The 16,665-nt window shown below is 25.6% G+C and overlaps 1 protein-coding gene across 2 annotated transcripts; it reads right to left on the bottom strand.

Moving 5' to 3' along the window:
- Window positions 1-2,356: 2,356 nt before the first annotated feature.
- On the bottom strand, window positions 2,357-16,523 carry LOC126894560 (uncharacterized). Of its 2 annotated transcripts, XM_050665670.1 has the most exons (4): window positions 16,273-16,523; window positions 13,106-13,140; window positions 3,741-3,909; window positions 2,357-3,283 (listed from the first exon to the last, which is right to left on the bottom strand). In XM_050665670.1, the coding sequence occupies exons 3-4, from the start codon at window positions 3,906-3,908 to the stop codon at window positions 2,717-2,719; spliced, it is 735 nt and encodes a 244-aa protein (XP_050521627.1). In that variant the 5' UTR covers window position 3,909; window positions 13,106-13,140; window positions 16,273-16,523; the 3' UTR covers window positions 2,357-2,716. The 2 variants fall into 2 exon arrangements, with proteins under 2 accessions (XP_050521627.1, XP_050521626.1); XM_050665669.1 differs by lacking the exon at window positions 13,106-13,140 and having other exon boundaries at window positions 2,361-3,283; window positions 16,273-16,521.
- Window positions 16,524-16,665: the final 142 nt, after the last annotated feature.

Genomic DNA, 16,665 nt, shown 5'->3' with positions numbered 1-16,665 from the left:
TTAACTAGGCAATGTTAAGCAATGACCAAAATATTTGAATAAATTTACTGTATATTAAATCTTTACTATACATTTTGTTAATATTCAATAATTAAATACTACATCTTTACTTTTTGAGATAGTAATTACTACAAAAAAAAAATTTTTAATTAATTTAACTAACATTGATACAGTTTTATTTTAATTTAATTATTTTAGTGCATATATGAAAAGACAAAAGATATAAATGTATAATAATAATAATTCACACAAAGAATTAATATAAAATTTTTGGTACGATAAAATATAAATTATTGTATATCTGTTTAGATAAAAGAAATTTTTATTGTAAAAATTATTTAATGTCTTTAATTTAAGTTAATTTCAAAAAAAAAAAAATTAAAAGTTTATTAAATGGCTTTAGTTTAATAGAAGTATAAATATAACAATAATAATTAGTACATTCCAGATATTTTGAATGTATTAACTTCTTAAAAAATTTACTATTTATTTTTTAAATATTTTATATTGAATTTATAATAAAATATAGAATAACGCACATTAAGAATATCAATTTTTCAAAGTATGAAAAAAAATTGTTTACAGTTTTATTTGTTTTAAAAAACCTCATATTTAAATGATTATATAATAAATACACTCATGTATTTATAAAACTAAATTTTTATTTTGATCGATAAACAATTTTTAAAATTATAAAATGTATGAAATTCTAACAATCTGTCTAATAATATTGAAAATTAACTATATTTATTGGTTTTTCTTTATTTAATTAAATAATATACTGAAATAAATAAATAATTAAATTGCAAACCGTTATTATTATTTAGATACAATTGAAATGTAATCAGTTATTTGTAAGTTGTTATAGTAAGAGTAAATATTAGAACAAGTTATAAAAAGGTGTTTAATTTAATCTGATTTTTGGTTTAGGGAGTCGTGAAAATCAATAACTAAATATATGTCAAATTAATTACTATTTTTAAATTATTGTTAAATTATGTTTTGATGTGATCGTTCTCCAAATTGTATCTCAAATAAATTATTTCAAATAATTATTTGATTTTTGACTAAATAAAATTCCATTCAGACTCTTGAAATCTCGTTTAATTGTACATCATAAAGATTTATATACAAGGTGATTTTTTTATCATAACCCACTCAATTACTTACAGAAAAATAATAATTAAAAAATTTTTTATTACTATCTTTAGTTACATATTATTCTTGAATTATTAACTATGTAATACTTTTAAAGTTCATCCCTTATGCCTGGTAAGGGTGTCAACTTTGTTTTTTTAAATGGTAACACATATTTTTAATTTAATAAAATGTTTGAGTTTTTAATTCAATAATAAATGGCATTTGAATTTTTAATATAACTTAATTCGTTTATTAGATATAATCATTTAAAGTTTCAAATTATTGAGTTAATATACAAGTATAATACACAAGGGATTACAAATATAGGTAGCTAATTGGTTTTTTATGACATTGCTGTCACAGTCACGGATTGTTTATTATCAATTGTGACTATCAATAGATATACTTTTTGTATTGTCAGTTAGTGTATTTATAAACTCACAACAATGTACCTTACTATCATTGATAATAACAATGCTGTGTACCTGCTAATATCGATGTCATAAAAAATCAATTAGCTACCTGTATTTGTAATCCCTTGTGTATTATACCTATATATTAACTCAAAAATTTGAAACTTTAAATGTTTATATCTAATAAACAAATTAAGTTTTATTAAAAATTCAAATGCCATTTACTATTGAATTAAAAACTCAAACATTTTATTAAATTAAAAATATGTGTTACCATTTATAAAAACAAAGTTGACACCCTTACCAGGCATAAGGGATGAACTTAAAAAGTATTACATAGTTAATAATTCAAGAATAATATGTAACTAAAGATAGTAATAAAAAATTTTTTAATTATTATTTTTCTGTAAGTAATTGAGTGGGTTATGATAAAAAAATCATCCTGTATATATATTTACCACAGTATTTCAATAATTTTTGAATTTCATTATATTTTATAATTAATAAAAATAGTTATAAATTAAAAAGCTATTTTACATGAATCATTAGTAATAATGTAAATTTACTAAATGACAAATAATTTTGTAGAAAAATATATTTTCCGGAATTCTTTATGAAATTTTGTTAAAGAAAAAAAAATGTATCAATAAGGTGTTAAAGGATTATATCTACTGTATCAAAATTAATATTTTTAAAAGTTTTATTAAAAAATTCGAGTTTATTTTGAGTCTATTTAAAATAAAATTATATTTGTATCATTTTTAATGATAGTATATGTATAATATTATACATCCTTAATTATAATTCGAGTAGGAACACAACGACAATTTTCTTATTATTTTTAAACATAACTTTAAATCAAAATAATTTGAGTTCAAAATATAATAATTATACTATAGTATATTATACTGACATTTGATTGACTAAATAATAAATTTTTATTAAACATTTTACTGAGCAATTGTTTAATATAGTCAAACAATACCATTATTTAATTAAAATTATTTAAGTAACACAGTTTATATTTATGACAGTATTTAATTTGTAATTATAAAAACAAAATGTTTCAAAGTGAATTGTTAATAAAATAGATATTAATTCAGTTTATCATATATGTAAAATTGAATAATGTGCGGTCTTATAAGTAATTTGGTTATCAATGGTTACCTATACGCAGGTTCTACTGATAACGACATACGAGTCCCCCTATCCACCCAATTTTTTAAACGACCCCTAAGCTCTTCGAGTGATTTAGACTTTGCTTTATTAATTCTTTTGTACTTAACGTCTTTAGGTTTGGTTACTGATCGATGGTTACTCATTACTCTGTTATAAGTTGCCGTTACATTTCCTCGACTGTCAGTTTCCCTACCATCTTCTGTAGTTATCGGCCGTGGCTGTTGCTGATTCTGTTGATTTGATTGTAGGTGTTCCGTAGCGTCAACTTGACTGCTGAATTCATCTTCCTCCATAATAACTGCACTGTCACTGTCATCCACGTTGCCGTCATCTAACGAAGTCACTGTCATGGTGACACCAAAATCTGCTAATCTAGAATGAAGACATTGAATAATTTGTTGTTGTTGGTCGATTATGCAATCTCTTTCGTCAAGCAGTTCAGTAATTTCACGTTGTTTTTTACTTAACCGCGCTTCGAAAAGAAGCAAGTCTGACGTTAACGATTCTAATCGAGTATTATATTCCGAACTAATTCTTGCTATGTGTTGTTCCTATAAAATTGTAAAACTAGAATTATTATTTGTTAAAGTATCATTTATAATTAATTAACTCCATACAGTAACTTATTTTTTTGTATTTTATAAAAAATAAATTTAATAATTTTAATTATTAGTTCATTTTTCACTATTTCATTGCAGTAGTTTCATTGAATTAAAAAAAAATGTCATTCCATTATTATTTTATTGAATTATAATTATTTTATGTAATCCAAGTTAGCTTTATGAACAGCTACACTTTTATTTATAATTAATCTTTTACACGAAAAAAATAGGTAATACACGTAACTTATTTAAGTTACGTTAATTAATTAAGTGTTGTTTGACAAGTTTAATATAAATTAGATGTTTATTAAAGACCAGTCTCTATGCATTCATAAGATTCTTAATGCATAAAATTTTTAACGTTTATTAAAATTTAATTTAAACAAATGTATTTTAAAAAAATTACTTGAATTTTGGCTTTTTTTCTCCATATAAGTGCCTGATGTGTTTGAAATCGACATCTGTCTTTTAAAATTTGTATAATTTTTCGAGCTTCTTCGATCGTAAGTATTTCGTCGTCATCTTTGGTCATCGATTGAAGATCAATAGCCAAAGTTTCTTGGTCAACGCCCATTCTATTAAAAATAAATACTATGTTAAGATGTTCAAATTACTAGTATGAATGTTATTATTATAATTTAACAAAATTGTGTTTTCTAAAAGTTAATAAATCACTTTTAACAATTTTTCAAGAAAGCCAAAAACAATTAAAAGTATCAATAACGTTTTACGCAATTCGGCATTTTTTTAATTATAAAAATCATCCTGTTAAAATTTTTTAGTAATTTTTTGGCTCACCATAGGAAATACTTTCTCTATTTACACGATTGAATATCAATTTTGTGACACATCAACTTTTGGACATAAGTCACAGAATTAAATATCTTTTAGCATTTAATTTTTATGATACGAATAGTTTCTCAGTAAATATAAATATAATACAATTGAATTAAGAATTGATGTATCGTAGAAACATAATTTTTTTCTTCACGGTTTGATTGCTCAAATAAAAATTATTCAAGCGTCTAGTTTATTGGGCTTTTTTTTTTAGATATCTCGTTCTACATCAATAGTCTGTAATTTTCATTGTCAGAATATCAAGGTTGTTACAATCGCATATACTTTTATTTGATGCTATTGTCAAGTTTGAAGTAATATTATTTTATCTTATAAAAAATTAGTTTTTATATTTTTTAAAACTGGATTTTTTTAAAATAACGAAAAGCAATGCGAAGTTATTCGTTGTAAAATATCGTCAAAAACTACGTAACATTTAATCTTTAGTTACGCTTGTGATTTGTCTTTTTTTTTTTCAAAAATGTTATTTTTGTTGTAAAAGATTAAGCGGATACATTTACGTCTTTATCTTTTCATAATCTTTAAATCAAGTATTAAATAGTTTTATCTTCAAGATCATTAAATAAATATTTATAAAATTATTGTTTAATTAAAAAAATAAATATTATAATAACATTTTTATATTATATTATTATACTTGGCCGACTGAAAGTAGTTGGGATTAAGGCGAGAAAAAAGAAGATATTATAATATTATTATTCTTATTATTATATTTATTATTTATATTTATCTTAATTTATCAACTAATAATTACTTTTCAGAGTCATTTCTTATAACTTATAGGGGTATCAACGTTAATTTGTTAAATGGAAACGTACGTAACATAACTAGCTTATAAAATAGAAAATAATCTAATTAAGAAAATGACTGGTCAATATTAGGTTTTGGATAAGTACCTTCGCAAATTTTCTCGTTTTTATACGTAGGCAGGACGAAGAGTACAGTCGTAAAATGACTAGTGATAAAATAGCAGCACACACTCCTCATCTGTAGTCATTACTTTGAATTGTTAATAACTTCTGATATACTAATACGAAAGTTGTTATCGACCAATCATTTTTTTTACATTATTATCGATTAAGCTAATTAATTATTATTGTACATGTTGTTATTTGAAAAATTAAAGTTAACACCACCATCAGTTATAAAGGATGGTCATAAAAAGTAATTATTAGCTGATAAATTAACAAATATGTGCCACTAAAGAAAATCCAAATTTTTTTTTCTAATATTGTATTTATTATGCGAATAATTTAGTGATATATGATTAACCGACCACCTTGTATATGTGTATTATGTTTTAAATAAAAGTTAGATTTAAAAATAACAAACTGCAATGTTTTTTTCAAAACTTAAAATTTAATGAATATTGATATATGACAGTCTTGAACGTTATGAGCTTTGTGTTTAATTACATTGCAATGCAAAATTAATTGAATGAGTTTCATTTTTGTTACTCATTGTCAATAAAAAAAATGCACTTAATGCAACAAATGACCAGAGAAGTTAAAAACAAAACATATAAACATTTTTGAAGAGATTAATATAAAAAAAGTTATCTGAAGATTTCATTTTTTTTAATAATAATTACGAGCTGAAATAAAAAAATAGTTATGGCTAAAAACTATTTTTTTTTATTATTATATATTACCATGTTAGTAAAGACAAGTAAATATGTTTGAATGTCAAAACACTGTTTATTTTTACATAGCATTTGTCATGCAGTTATCCCTTATATGATATATATTATACAGATATGCTTTTGGTATAAATATGAACAGCCTAAATATAACAACAAAACTGACTTCGGGTTATTATGAATGCCAAATAAGACTCTTCTTTTGTAAAATACGTGAAGACTCAATAAGGTTCACTGATAATGGTTTCAGAAAGTTGAGTGTGTTCGTGATCACGAATTCAATATCTTTAAGCAACTCCGTTTTCTTTTTTTTTCGAATCAAGTATCCTTTTTACTTTATGGATGTGTTAGATTAATGTTGTAGGAACATTGTAAAATCAAAGTAAAGATAGAATTTAGGGCAATACTGTACAATTAATGTTCATTCATCCGGACAGTAAATTTAGTATGAAATGACCGACTTTTGATTATTATTTTTTGCATCATAAACTTTATTGGTTGTTAATTTATTGGCGAATAGTTTTGTAAACTTGTGTATTAGTACCATAAAAAATATAAGAAGTTAATAAACTACATCAAAAGTGTTTTAAAATATTCACTTGACATGGACTCGTTAAAATAGATTGAACGACAATATATTTTAAGGTCAATCAGCATGCTCAGATAAACAGGAGTCGAGCTTCGTGTTTTAATCATCTCAGACTATTGCAGACGAGCAAAAAAATAATCAACATTGAGGATACCTAGTGCTAAGTATTTTTACTTAACAATGGGTATCAATTAAATTTTAATATATCACTCAATAAATTAAAATTTGGGCCTATCAAGTAGCTAAAAATATTTCATCACTACTACTTTTTACTCATATAAGTATTTGATTGATAAAACTTAACCAAATTTATTTTATATACCTCAAAAAAAAAGTATATTATACGACTAATAAATTAAAAAATAATCTAATCTTTGTATTACATTGATTTGTATTATTTTTAAAAAGTTCTTAAAAAATCTTTTAAAAATTTGATATAAAACAATATTAATTTCTCTTGAAGTTTCTTTATTTTAGCTCTGTTAAATCATTTTTATAATTTGTTAAAAAAAAAGTCCATCTAATTTTTTATATAATCAATTAAATACCAATATAACTATTGAGAATAGATGTATAGATATATAATAGTCTAGATATTACGATGAAAATAAAATTATTAACAATTCAAAGGTAAATTTTAAATTTTAATCTATTTTAAATATTAGCCATAATTGTTATGGCCATATTTTTTAACTGCGTCATTTATTTACAGTTTTATTTGATCAACTGTTTCAAATCTATACCAATTTGAATAGAATAATCATAAAACCTCAAAGTGAATTTTTACATTTTAAACAGTTGAAATTATTATATAGCCTTAAATCTTTAGCAAAAATAATACTATTAATATATAATTTACAAAACAATTTTCTTATAACTTTGATAAGAAAATAAAGTTAATATTTGTAGTTTTAACTATTCTTAAAAATCGTAACGATAATAATTTGTGTTAATAAAACATAGTTTTGTTTTAATTTATACAAATTTAAAAAAATGCAAATTTTATTATATTAAAATTACTAATTTAATTAATTTTAAATTTCATTAATGGCTACTTAATTTTAGTTGGTCGTATAATTCTGAAATTTTTATTGTTTTTTTCTTGGAATATTTTTTAGCTAACGAGTTAAAATAATGTATATAACAATATATTATGCTTCAAATCATATCGTATCTTACTCGTAAAAAATATTTTAATCATAAAAATTGAATATAAACAAAAGGAATAAAGCACAATTGTTCGTCTAACGTATCACGTGCTAGTTGTATACAAAGGATAGTTAACGACGGCAAGTGTGCGGCGTCTAACCTCATCATGTAATTCAAAGAATTAACAACGAAAATGATAACGCTGACAATTTAACGACTAAAAAATAAAAGTGAATACCCACAATAATGCCGCGAGAGATAATTTTACGTGCGCCGGATTACGCTGGTCAATTGCAAGTGGTTAAATGTGTTTCTATTACACGAGATGTTATGGGAAATTTCATTTAAGGTTTCTTAGACCTTAGCGCAATGGAAAATCTTATACCCGTGTCAACGTCCGCCACCGATACCCCACCATAAGAGTGCATAAGACATATCTGTATGTGATCGTTGTGAAAATACCACTGAAAAGCAGATCGGTTTTGTATTCGAGGACATACCTATTTCTTTACTCTGAATGTTATATTATTTTTTTATGTAACATACAGTCGAGCACGTTAAGTATCTACCGTACATGTATAATAACAGCAGATACAATAATAAATAATCGATAGTTCAAAATGCTTTGGATCCGATGTGAAATGCCACAAATTGTTTTATTCGGTTTTGAAATATTTCACTAAAAACACAACGATTTTTGTACACTTCAAAATTCAGAGTAGTTTTTAACCCAAATCGTGGTACTTAAGGTCAAACTGTTGGTACCGGATGCACGCAACACACAACAAAGTCGGTTACTATGGTCTCGCTGCGTGTAGTTCACCTTTAAAATACCAACTAATTTTTAAAATGAATCCATAAAAACTTGGTGGACAAAAAATATAATTTTTTTAGTTATAATTAATACAGTACTTTATGTATAAACAATAAGGAGTATTTGTCCACAAAACGTTTTTCTATACATTCACACAGAGTTCAAGTATTTCATTTAGTTATTTTAGCAATAATTGCAATTACTATAATAATTTTTGCTTTAACGGTTTAAGTTTTTATGCACGTGAGTCATTGCAATCAAGTTTTGACTATATTGGCAAAATAAAAATACATCAGTTAGAGCAGACGTTTTATTTGAAACGACGAGCACATATTTTAGATATTAGTGAAATTAAAAAAACTAGATTCTCAGTGTGCGGGCTAGACAATTGGGTTTTCAAATAACTACATAAAATGCAGTGTTAGCTAATATATTGTGAAATTAATACCCACAACTATTTTCAACATTAACAGCTGACAGTTATTACAATTTAAACGCTGATCGTAAAGTTTTCCATGGCGTAGGTGGTTTAAATATTGAATTGTAATAGCATTATGTTGTTTTCGTAGCTATTTCTTTAGCTGTTTTTATTGTTCGGTACGAATCTCTCGGTGCGATGGCGTTGGAGCCGGTCGACGTTGTGCCTCGTTTCCAAGGTTTGAAAAACGCAAGACCGCTGGAAACCGTTACACTGCGATCGGTGTGCTTGGACGGCAGTCAGTCAGTGCAGTTCCCCTTCACTCGTAAATTATTTACCGATTTCGTGTAACCAAGTTACTAATGTGGGTCGGCAAACAAAGAAACGAAATAATGATATCGGAATAGATGAAAAACGTCCGCTGTTTAGTTGTTGACTTTTTTTTTATTTCGTCCGTACTTCTTTTTACCATCAACTATTGCTATGTGTGCGGGTGATCCGATTCCAGACTGGAAACATTATCACTCGCTATTCGTATAACCAGAGAAATTAGTCAAGGGCCCAAAAAAAATAATGTAAATTGCGTATTGTTACAATTTTCATGTTTCGCCTAGCCGTCTCGACGGCTCAGTAGTTGCCACTTTCTACTTTATCGCGTGTATTATTATAAATTAATGCAAATAACAATGTTATGTACTACCGCTAGCACATTATTATTACTATTTTTCTTGATCATCTTCCAACATTTGCTCATGCAAAAAAGTTCTACTCCAGCAACTTACAGCAGTAACGGTTTTCACCAACTCATTAAGTCAAATAAGCAGTATTCTTTTAAATATATTCAGTGTTTTCGTAGATAATTAACTATTAGATACTATCTGAGATATGGTTAAAAAATTGTACAATAATAGCATATAATAGAAGCTCAGCACACAAAGCGATAGACACGATTTTTTTTTTTTAGGTTTCAATATTAAGGTAAAATTTAAACTTTCTCAGCTTTTTATTGAAGCCAAAAGAGATACTCGGTTGGACATTCACCTCGGATAGCATCCCCACCCCTTTGGTGTTTATGCACTGTAATCAGTCAAAAATGTAATGTTTTAATTTTATCATGGTGTTGTCACTCTATTAGCATATTATCTATAGTCATTGACCATTGGTCATATACTATTAAAATATCGTTGCTCTCTTTTATGTTGCATGAAAAAGTAGTGTTTCGGATATAGTAATTTGAAAAAGTAAAACAAAGAATTAGCCATTGATAGTACGAATGTGTTATATTTAATATTACATTAAGTCATTAACAACCTAATAATTTCGAATTCAAACATGAGTTTGTTTTTATGGTACAAACAATGTGTTGTACTACATACAAATAGGACCTGATTGGCAATACCTTGATATAATATTGTTAATACGACTACAAAAACTCTGATTCTATTCAGAAATAATTGTAATTATTTATAAACGTCTATTAAATAAGTAATTGATAATAGAAATCATCAATAGAAACTATATTTTAGTAATCATTTTTGTCCTACAAAATTATTTTGTTGAACGAAAACACTTTCAAATCTCATTGAATTTAGTTTGATACTAGTGTTTTATTTTTTAATAGCTTTAGTTACAAAAATATTATAGAGTTTGATTAGTGACAAAAAAACGTGGGGACATACAAGTCACGAGACACGTGTTTGTTAATTGGATTTTAATTGGTAAACGTAATATTCCTTTCTCTCATTTTTCTTGTAATAACCAGATTACTTAAAATTTTAGACGGCTACTGCGTGATATTACCTGTCATACTATTTTTAATTAAACTTTGTTTAGTTTATTTTCAACGATTATTCTCTCATTGTTTTTGTTACGTAATAAAATATTTTCTGAAGTAGCGTGTTTTCATAGCTAAACTGGTTCAATGCTTTTAAGTGGTTATTTCAATCTTTATGTACTCATCTTGAACATTGAAATAATTATTTACATTAGAGAAACGACATATCTGCATAGAAAAATGTTAAAACATTAGAAACAAACCGAATTATGTAGTCGTGCAATTGAAATTTCAAAATAAATCTCTATTGTTGGTTTAATGTTCACAGAAACGTGGACACAATATCGTGAGACAAAACTTTATTCTAGTTGTAAAGCGAGTAATTTTTTCCTCGACGTGACAGCATACATAAAATCATAATTCCAAATCAGTAAATCTGCCAGATTGTTCCTAACCCCTTCTTTGTCACAAGCCTACCAGAGTGTTTCGAAGGTAGTCTCCACAATAATAATAAATAGACGAAGAGGAATAATTTTTCTGCTAGATCATTCGAACGATGCCAGTATGAGTACTTATTGAGCATTTTTGTTTTATTTTATATGTTACAGCGCAAACCGGTCTTAACACTAGTAAGCGTATTGTTCTTCCCAAGGAAATAACAGTATTTTGTTTTTTTCTTGTGAAAATAAGGAGGAATAATGGAAAGTCATCAGAGAAACCAGATTCGTACGGGTTTGCAATATAGCGAGTAAGAAGTCTATTATTCCTCCTTCGTTGTCGTTGCGCATGAAAGTTGTTATCCAATATAAGGTTGACTTTTTTCTCGATATCTATTACCAATACATAATTATTACGCATTTGTAATAACCACAAGCTGTCACATGTTTACGCGGCTTGGTTGCGTTCGAGTTATTAATAAAGCCCGGAAACTTGCATTTCTAGTTTGAACGTACACAGTTTGCTCGGTAAATTGTAAAATAAATGTTTTTAAACTATTTACTTAGCAAAAATTTCATAGGAATATGAGACGAGACAACTAAAAAACACGTATGTTTTGCATCTTAGACATAAAGCGAGACAACGTGTTTCAAGTTGTAAATAAATTGTCGTGAGATGAAATCAAGACCTACTCGAAATATAATAAAATATGAGAAATCATGCAAAAACAACATCAGTTGGTAGCTTAATCGTTTTATCAGATACTAAAAAATAATTTTACGAAAGGACATAAATGAATGGATACTTAACACATGAAATAAATATAATTTAAAAATTACATGACATTTGAAAATTTCTCTAATGCAATAACGCTAATAAAGGTTTGGTATACGTTTGTTGTGATTCAATATTGTTTAGGCTAAAAACAACATATTAATTATGTTTAATTAATATGTTGTTTTTGTATGTTGCAAAATAAAATGTTTTATTGTTTATGTTTATTGTTAAATCTATACATTTGTTTTTTACTGGAGGAACTTATACATTTGGAACTAATTTTTTCTTATTATCATTGTATTTTGGAAATTTCAATTAAAAATATTAATAATATTAACTAAAATATTAATTAGTAACATTATAACACGATTATTCTATCCGTTCAACGATCAATTACAATTATTTACGACAATTGTAGACGACGGGCGATTACAATTCAATAAAGTCTTAGTATTGACGGTCACTAGGGTGTGAAATTCACAATACTCATTTTATCAATTTGAATTTTGTGCTATTACGGTGTACCGTGAAGCTGTTATTTAAATGCGATGACGAATTCAGATTATTATCAAACATTTAAAAATGACTGGGTCTTACTAGAATCTATAATCAGTAAAGAGCTGTAGTAGCGGTATCTACTACAATGTTTATGGGTAATGCCCGAACATGACTACCCGCGGCAGAAATGATAAACACGCAAAAGTTTGATCGACTTATGTACGGTGTCCTGGTGTCAAGGTAAACTAATAGGGTCGTAAATGCTATTGGATTGTTGTAAGTATTAAATTACGTCGTACCACTACAGTAAGAACTGTAAAAATTAAATACTATTTGTCATAGTGGTCAAAAGTATAACAGGAGAAAATAAACTCTCACATTTATATTTACTACTGTTTATTTGACTAAATGCAATTGATATTCGTTCTGTACTATTTGACTAAACGGATAAAAATTGACATACTTATCCTTTTATATAGTCTATAGACGTGTTATCGTGTTATAAACGTGTAACATTTCACAAAAAACATTTGTAGTGAAATTTTTATTCCGTTGACACCGGAGTTTGTTTTTGAAAATTTAAAACACCGACGCATGTTTACACAATTATCGTGCAAACATGACCCGCTATAATTACTAAGTCGTGATTTGTAGTTAATTTCATCACATTATCCATTCGATATTATGACCTATTTCTATTGTGGATACCTTTCGTAACCTATTAATCTCCTTTAATGTTTTGGTATATTTAAGTGTGCAATATTTCTAGTTGCATAAAGTACGAAAATTATTCGAGGAAATAGAAAAATAAATTTACCTTGTTGTATTATCTTGATCGTAACATCTAATTTCCTGATAAAAATAAGATATTTTATTTTACTTTTTATTTTAGTACTATTAACTTTTCATGAACAATTTGAAATAACCTATAATATGGCCTAGACTTAATAAAATGCGCACCTTTGTACACAACTACTAGTGTGGTTTATATTTACAGAGATGAAAATAAACAGACCCGAATTACTCCTCCTATCCTAATATTAAAGTGCAAATATTTTTTGAAATACTGGTTCAATAGTTGTTATCGACCAGTCATTTTCTCAGTAGATCATTTTCTTATTTTAAGCTAATTAAATATATACGTTACTATTAAAAATGTTAATTTGATATTAATTTAAAGGGGGTAAACGGACCTATTATTTTTTTTAAATTATAGAGTATAGGATATTATTAACTTTTGAAAAGAAAAAAATTATAATAAATTTTTAAAGATTTTGAATGAGACGTAGTCAATCAACCTGTATAAATAAAATTCCACGTTCACAAAATAAAAAAAGTTATTTTAAAAATTATAATATGGACAAAAACTTAAAAACAATTTAAATATTTTTTGTAAGTAATTTTTTTAACAACTAAATTAGATTATTTTTTTTTTAAGTATGATTTTTGTATAAAAATAATTTTTAACTTAAGGTCAACTTTAATAAAATAAATAAGTAAAAAACGGTAAGTACACAACCATATGATTTATAATTAATGTTTATTTTGTGTTTTAAATTATAAGATGATTATAATATTAAGTACGTGGTCAGAATTCATTTCAACTCTGTTATTGCAATTCATAAATGTATTTATCGCCTGTCTTTTTATAATATTCAAAATTGTATTGAAAGATGAACAATAGAGTATATAATGTAGTACTTTAAGATACATTTATTTATTTATTTTAGTCACAGTTTCAAGTTTTATATTATTATAATTTTTTTTTTTTTATGACATTTTTATTGAGTAATTATAATTAAAGGAGAATTCTTTTCTTATCAAGTAATATTGCTAAAATAAAGTGTTTTAACAAACAATTTTGAAAATTATTTATTTGAAGTGAGAACATTAATACAGTAGTTTTTAGACCATAATTGAATTGCCAACTAAACACTGCTAAGTTTTTTTTATTGGTAAAATAAATATAATTTTTTTTAGCAAGTTAATTTTTAAAAATAGGTGCAAATATTAAATTACTTATTGTTTAAAAGACAGATAATATTCATTAGATAATCATTCTTTAATTAAATTATTAAAACGTAAAAGAAAATGTAATAGAATTTTGTAGCTTAAATCCAAAAACTGACATGTCACAAAAATGGGTATGATATTGTTTATCATATGTTTAGAGTAAGATGTTTTCTTTCGTATGCCAGAAATTTTAAAGTGGAGTTGGATTTTTAAATTTTAAAAATTCCCAATTGCATACGATGATATTGAAATTTGTTTGAGTTATACTGAAAAAGTTATTAAATTTGACATAACAGCTTTTACAAAATTATCATAGAATTTCTTAAATAGCAGTCATTTTCATATGAAGTTTTAATTTTTCTATTTATCTAAAACAATTTTGTGCATGTCAGTCTAATTTTTTGAATAAAAATAGTGATAAGAGGCAGGTTCATAGGTATATACTATTCGGGAGAGGGGTTTATGAATAAATTATCTCCTATTATACTAATTCTAATTTTATTACAAATAATGTATTCGTAATGGGAATGTTTGACTCCCCTTTTCCTTACTTGTACTCCTGGGAAGGGTGAATGAACAATAAAAAATTATTAAAATAAAATAAAACCTTATTCCCATTCCCAAATACGTAATACTCCATTAATTATGTGCTTTTTTATTTTACTAATTTATTTAACTAATAATAACTACAAATTCTTTTGTCGATCTTAGCATTAGAATAATTTTTTTGATTAGTTTGAATTCTATGATTAGTTGATAATTTTTCTATGATTTTTAGAGATAATTATAGAAAAATTTAATATACAATGAAAACTACATCTTTATTGTAAAGTTCATTAAATCATATTTTTTTAAATATTGTTAATTTTTTTTTAGTGTAATAAATCTGTTTTCGAGAATAAATTACATTTTTAGATTGATTGGTAGCTCAAATAATCACATACAAACCGAAAAGAATTATTACTAAGTGCACAGAGTACATTTTATTGTATTATAATTAGTGTAACTAAAATTTCATTGCTACAAATGTTGATTTTATTCAATGTCGAAATAAACAATTGAACATAATGTTCCAATTGTAGAGAATTTATGAAACTACCTAGTAAATATAGGATAACCACTAATCTAATTTATTACTTCCTTGCACTTTTGTAAAAATACGCCTATGAATAGTGGGTGCGCTAAACAAAATCGATACGACATAACACAGGTATTACATAATACTAATAATGCCAAATGGAAATCTACTAAACTTTTTTTTTTAAGAATAATCACTAACGAAAATATATTGAACTTGATAACAACGTCTTTTTATTTGGTTGGTTTGTATTCATTTATTATTATATGCATTTATAAAATTTGTTTGAACCGCTTTGTAAAAGTGTTTGCAAGTATAGTATATCCTAAGTTTATGCAACTTTTTCATATGATAATATAGTACTGTAGAAATATTTTTTGATTTAGTTTCTGATACACCCCTACAAAATTTATAAATGCAAATCTTGCCTTATTTATTAAAATTTTAATTTTTTTATATAGAGTAAAATAAAAAGTGACACAGAATGGGTTTTAATTAAAAATTAGGAATCGAGGATCAACTATAGAAAAAATTACTTATAAAAGTTTATAGAAGTAATCAATATAAGTATATCGGTGAAGAAAATTGATTTCTTTGTTATACCATTATATAGAAAACTATATTTAATAACTGAAAAGTCTGACATTTTAACTGAATAATCTGTTTTTTTTTTTTTTAAATAAATCAACATTTTTCATAAATTGTTTAATAATTTTTTAATATGTTTATTTTTTAACAAGTATAAAGATTCCTTGTATTTTGTAGCCAAGTATGAATTTATATGTACATTCGTTAAAGTGATTTATATGAAAATTCACCAGGAATATCTCAGTATTCACTAAATAATCCGTATAATATTATGTATATTAGATAATAACTATTAAATAACTCACGTTTTTAGAGCAATTAATTCTTTATTAGTTTAAAAATCCATTTTCATTATGCAAAAACCTTTCCTTTCAATTTTTAAAAAAAATTACAAACTTTACTTATTTTATAACACAAAAACATGTATTAACTAGTTTGAAATATTTCAACGCACAAAACATTTAAGATTACTATTTTGTACAAAATATAGGTATGAACTTTTAATATCACTCAACGTTAACGGTGCTTTCCTGGCTGATCTACATCGTCTACTAACGGGTTGAATGTGCTAACGCACAACACGAGGCACAACAGTCACAGCTGTTTACCGGGGGAACTTAAATGGAACAAACACCAACGAGTTATTTACTGCCATCTGCTGTACGTTCTGGTACTATGAACATTATTTGACAATAACA

The sequence above is a fragment of the Daktulosphaira vitifoliae genome, unplaced genomic scaffold, assembly GCF_025091365.1.
Source record: "Daktulosphaira vitifoliae isolate Bord-2020 unplaced genomic scaffold, ASM2509136v1 Scaffold_1, whole genome shotgun sequence".
In the NCBI taxonomy this organism is placed as follows: Eukaryota; Metazoa; Arthropoda; class Insecta; order Hemiptera; family Phylloxeridae; genus Daktulosphaira; species Daktulosphaira vitifoliae.
This window is presented reverse-complemented; position numbering and strand designations above follow the sequence as displayed.

Bases quoted from the DNA above. Each gene is read 5' to 3' on its own strand.
- LOC126894560 (XM_050665670.1), bottom strand. From the start codon at position 3,908: ATGGGCGTTGACCAAGAAACTTTGGCTATTGATCTTCAATCGATGACC. The intron at 3,284-3,740 runs GTAATTTTTTTA...ACAATTTTATAG, and splicing joins GAAAAAAAGCCAAAATTCAA to GAACAACACATAGCAAGAAT.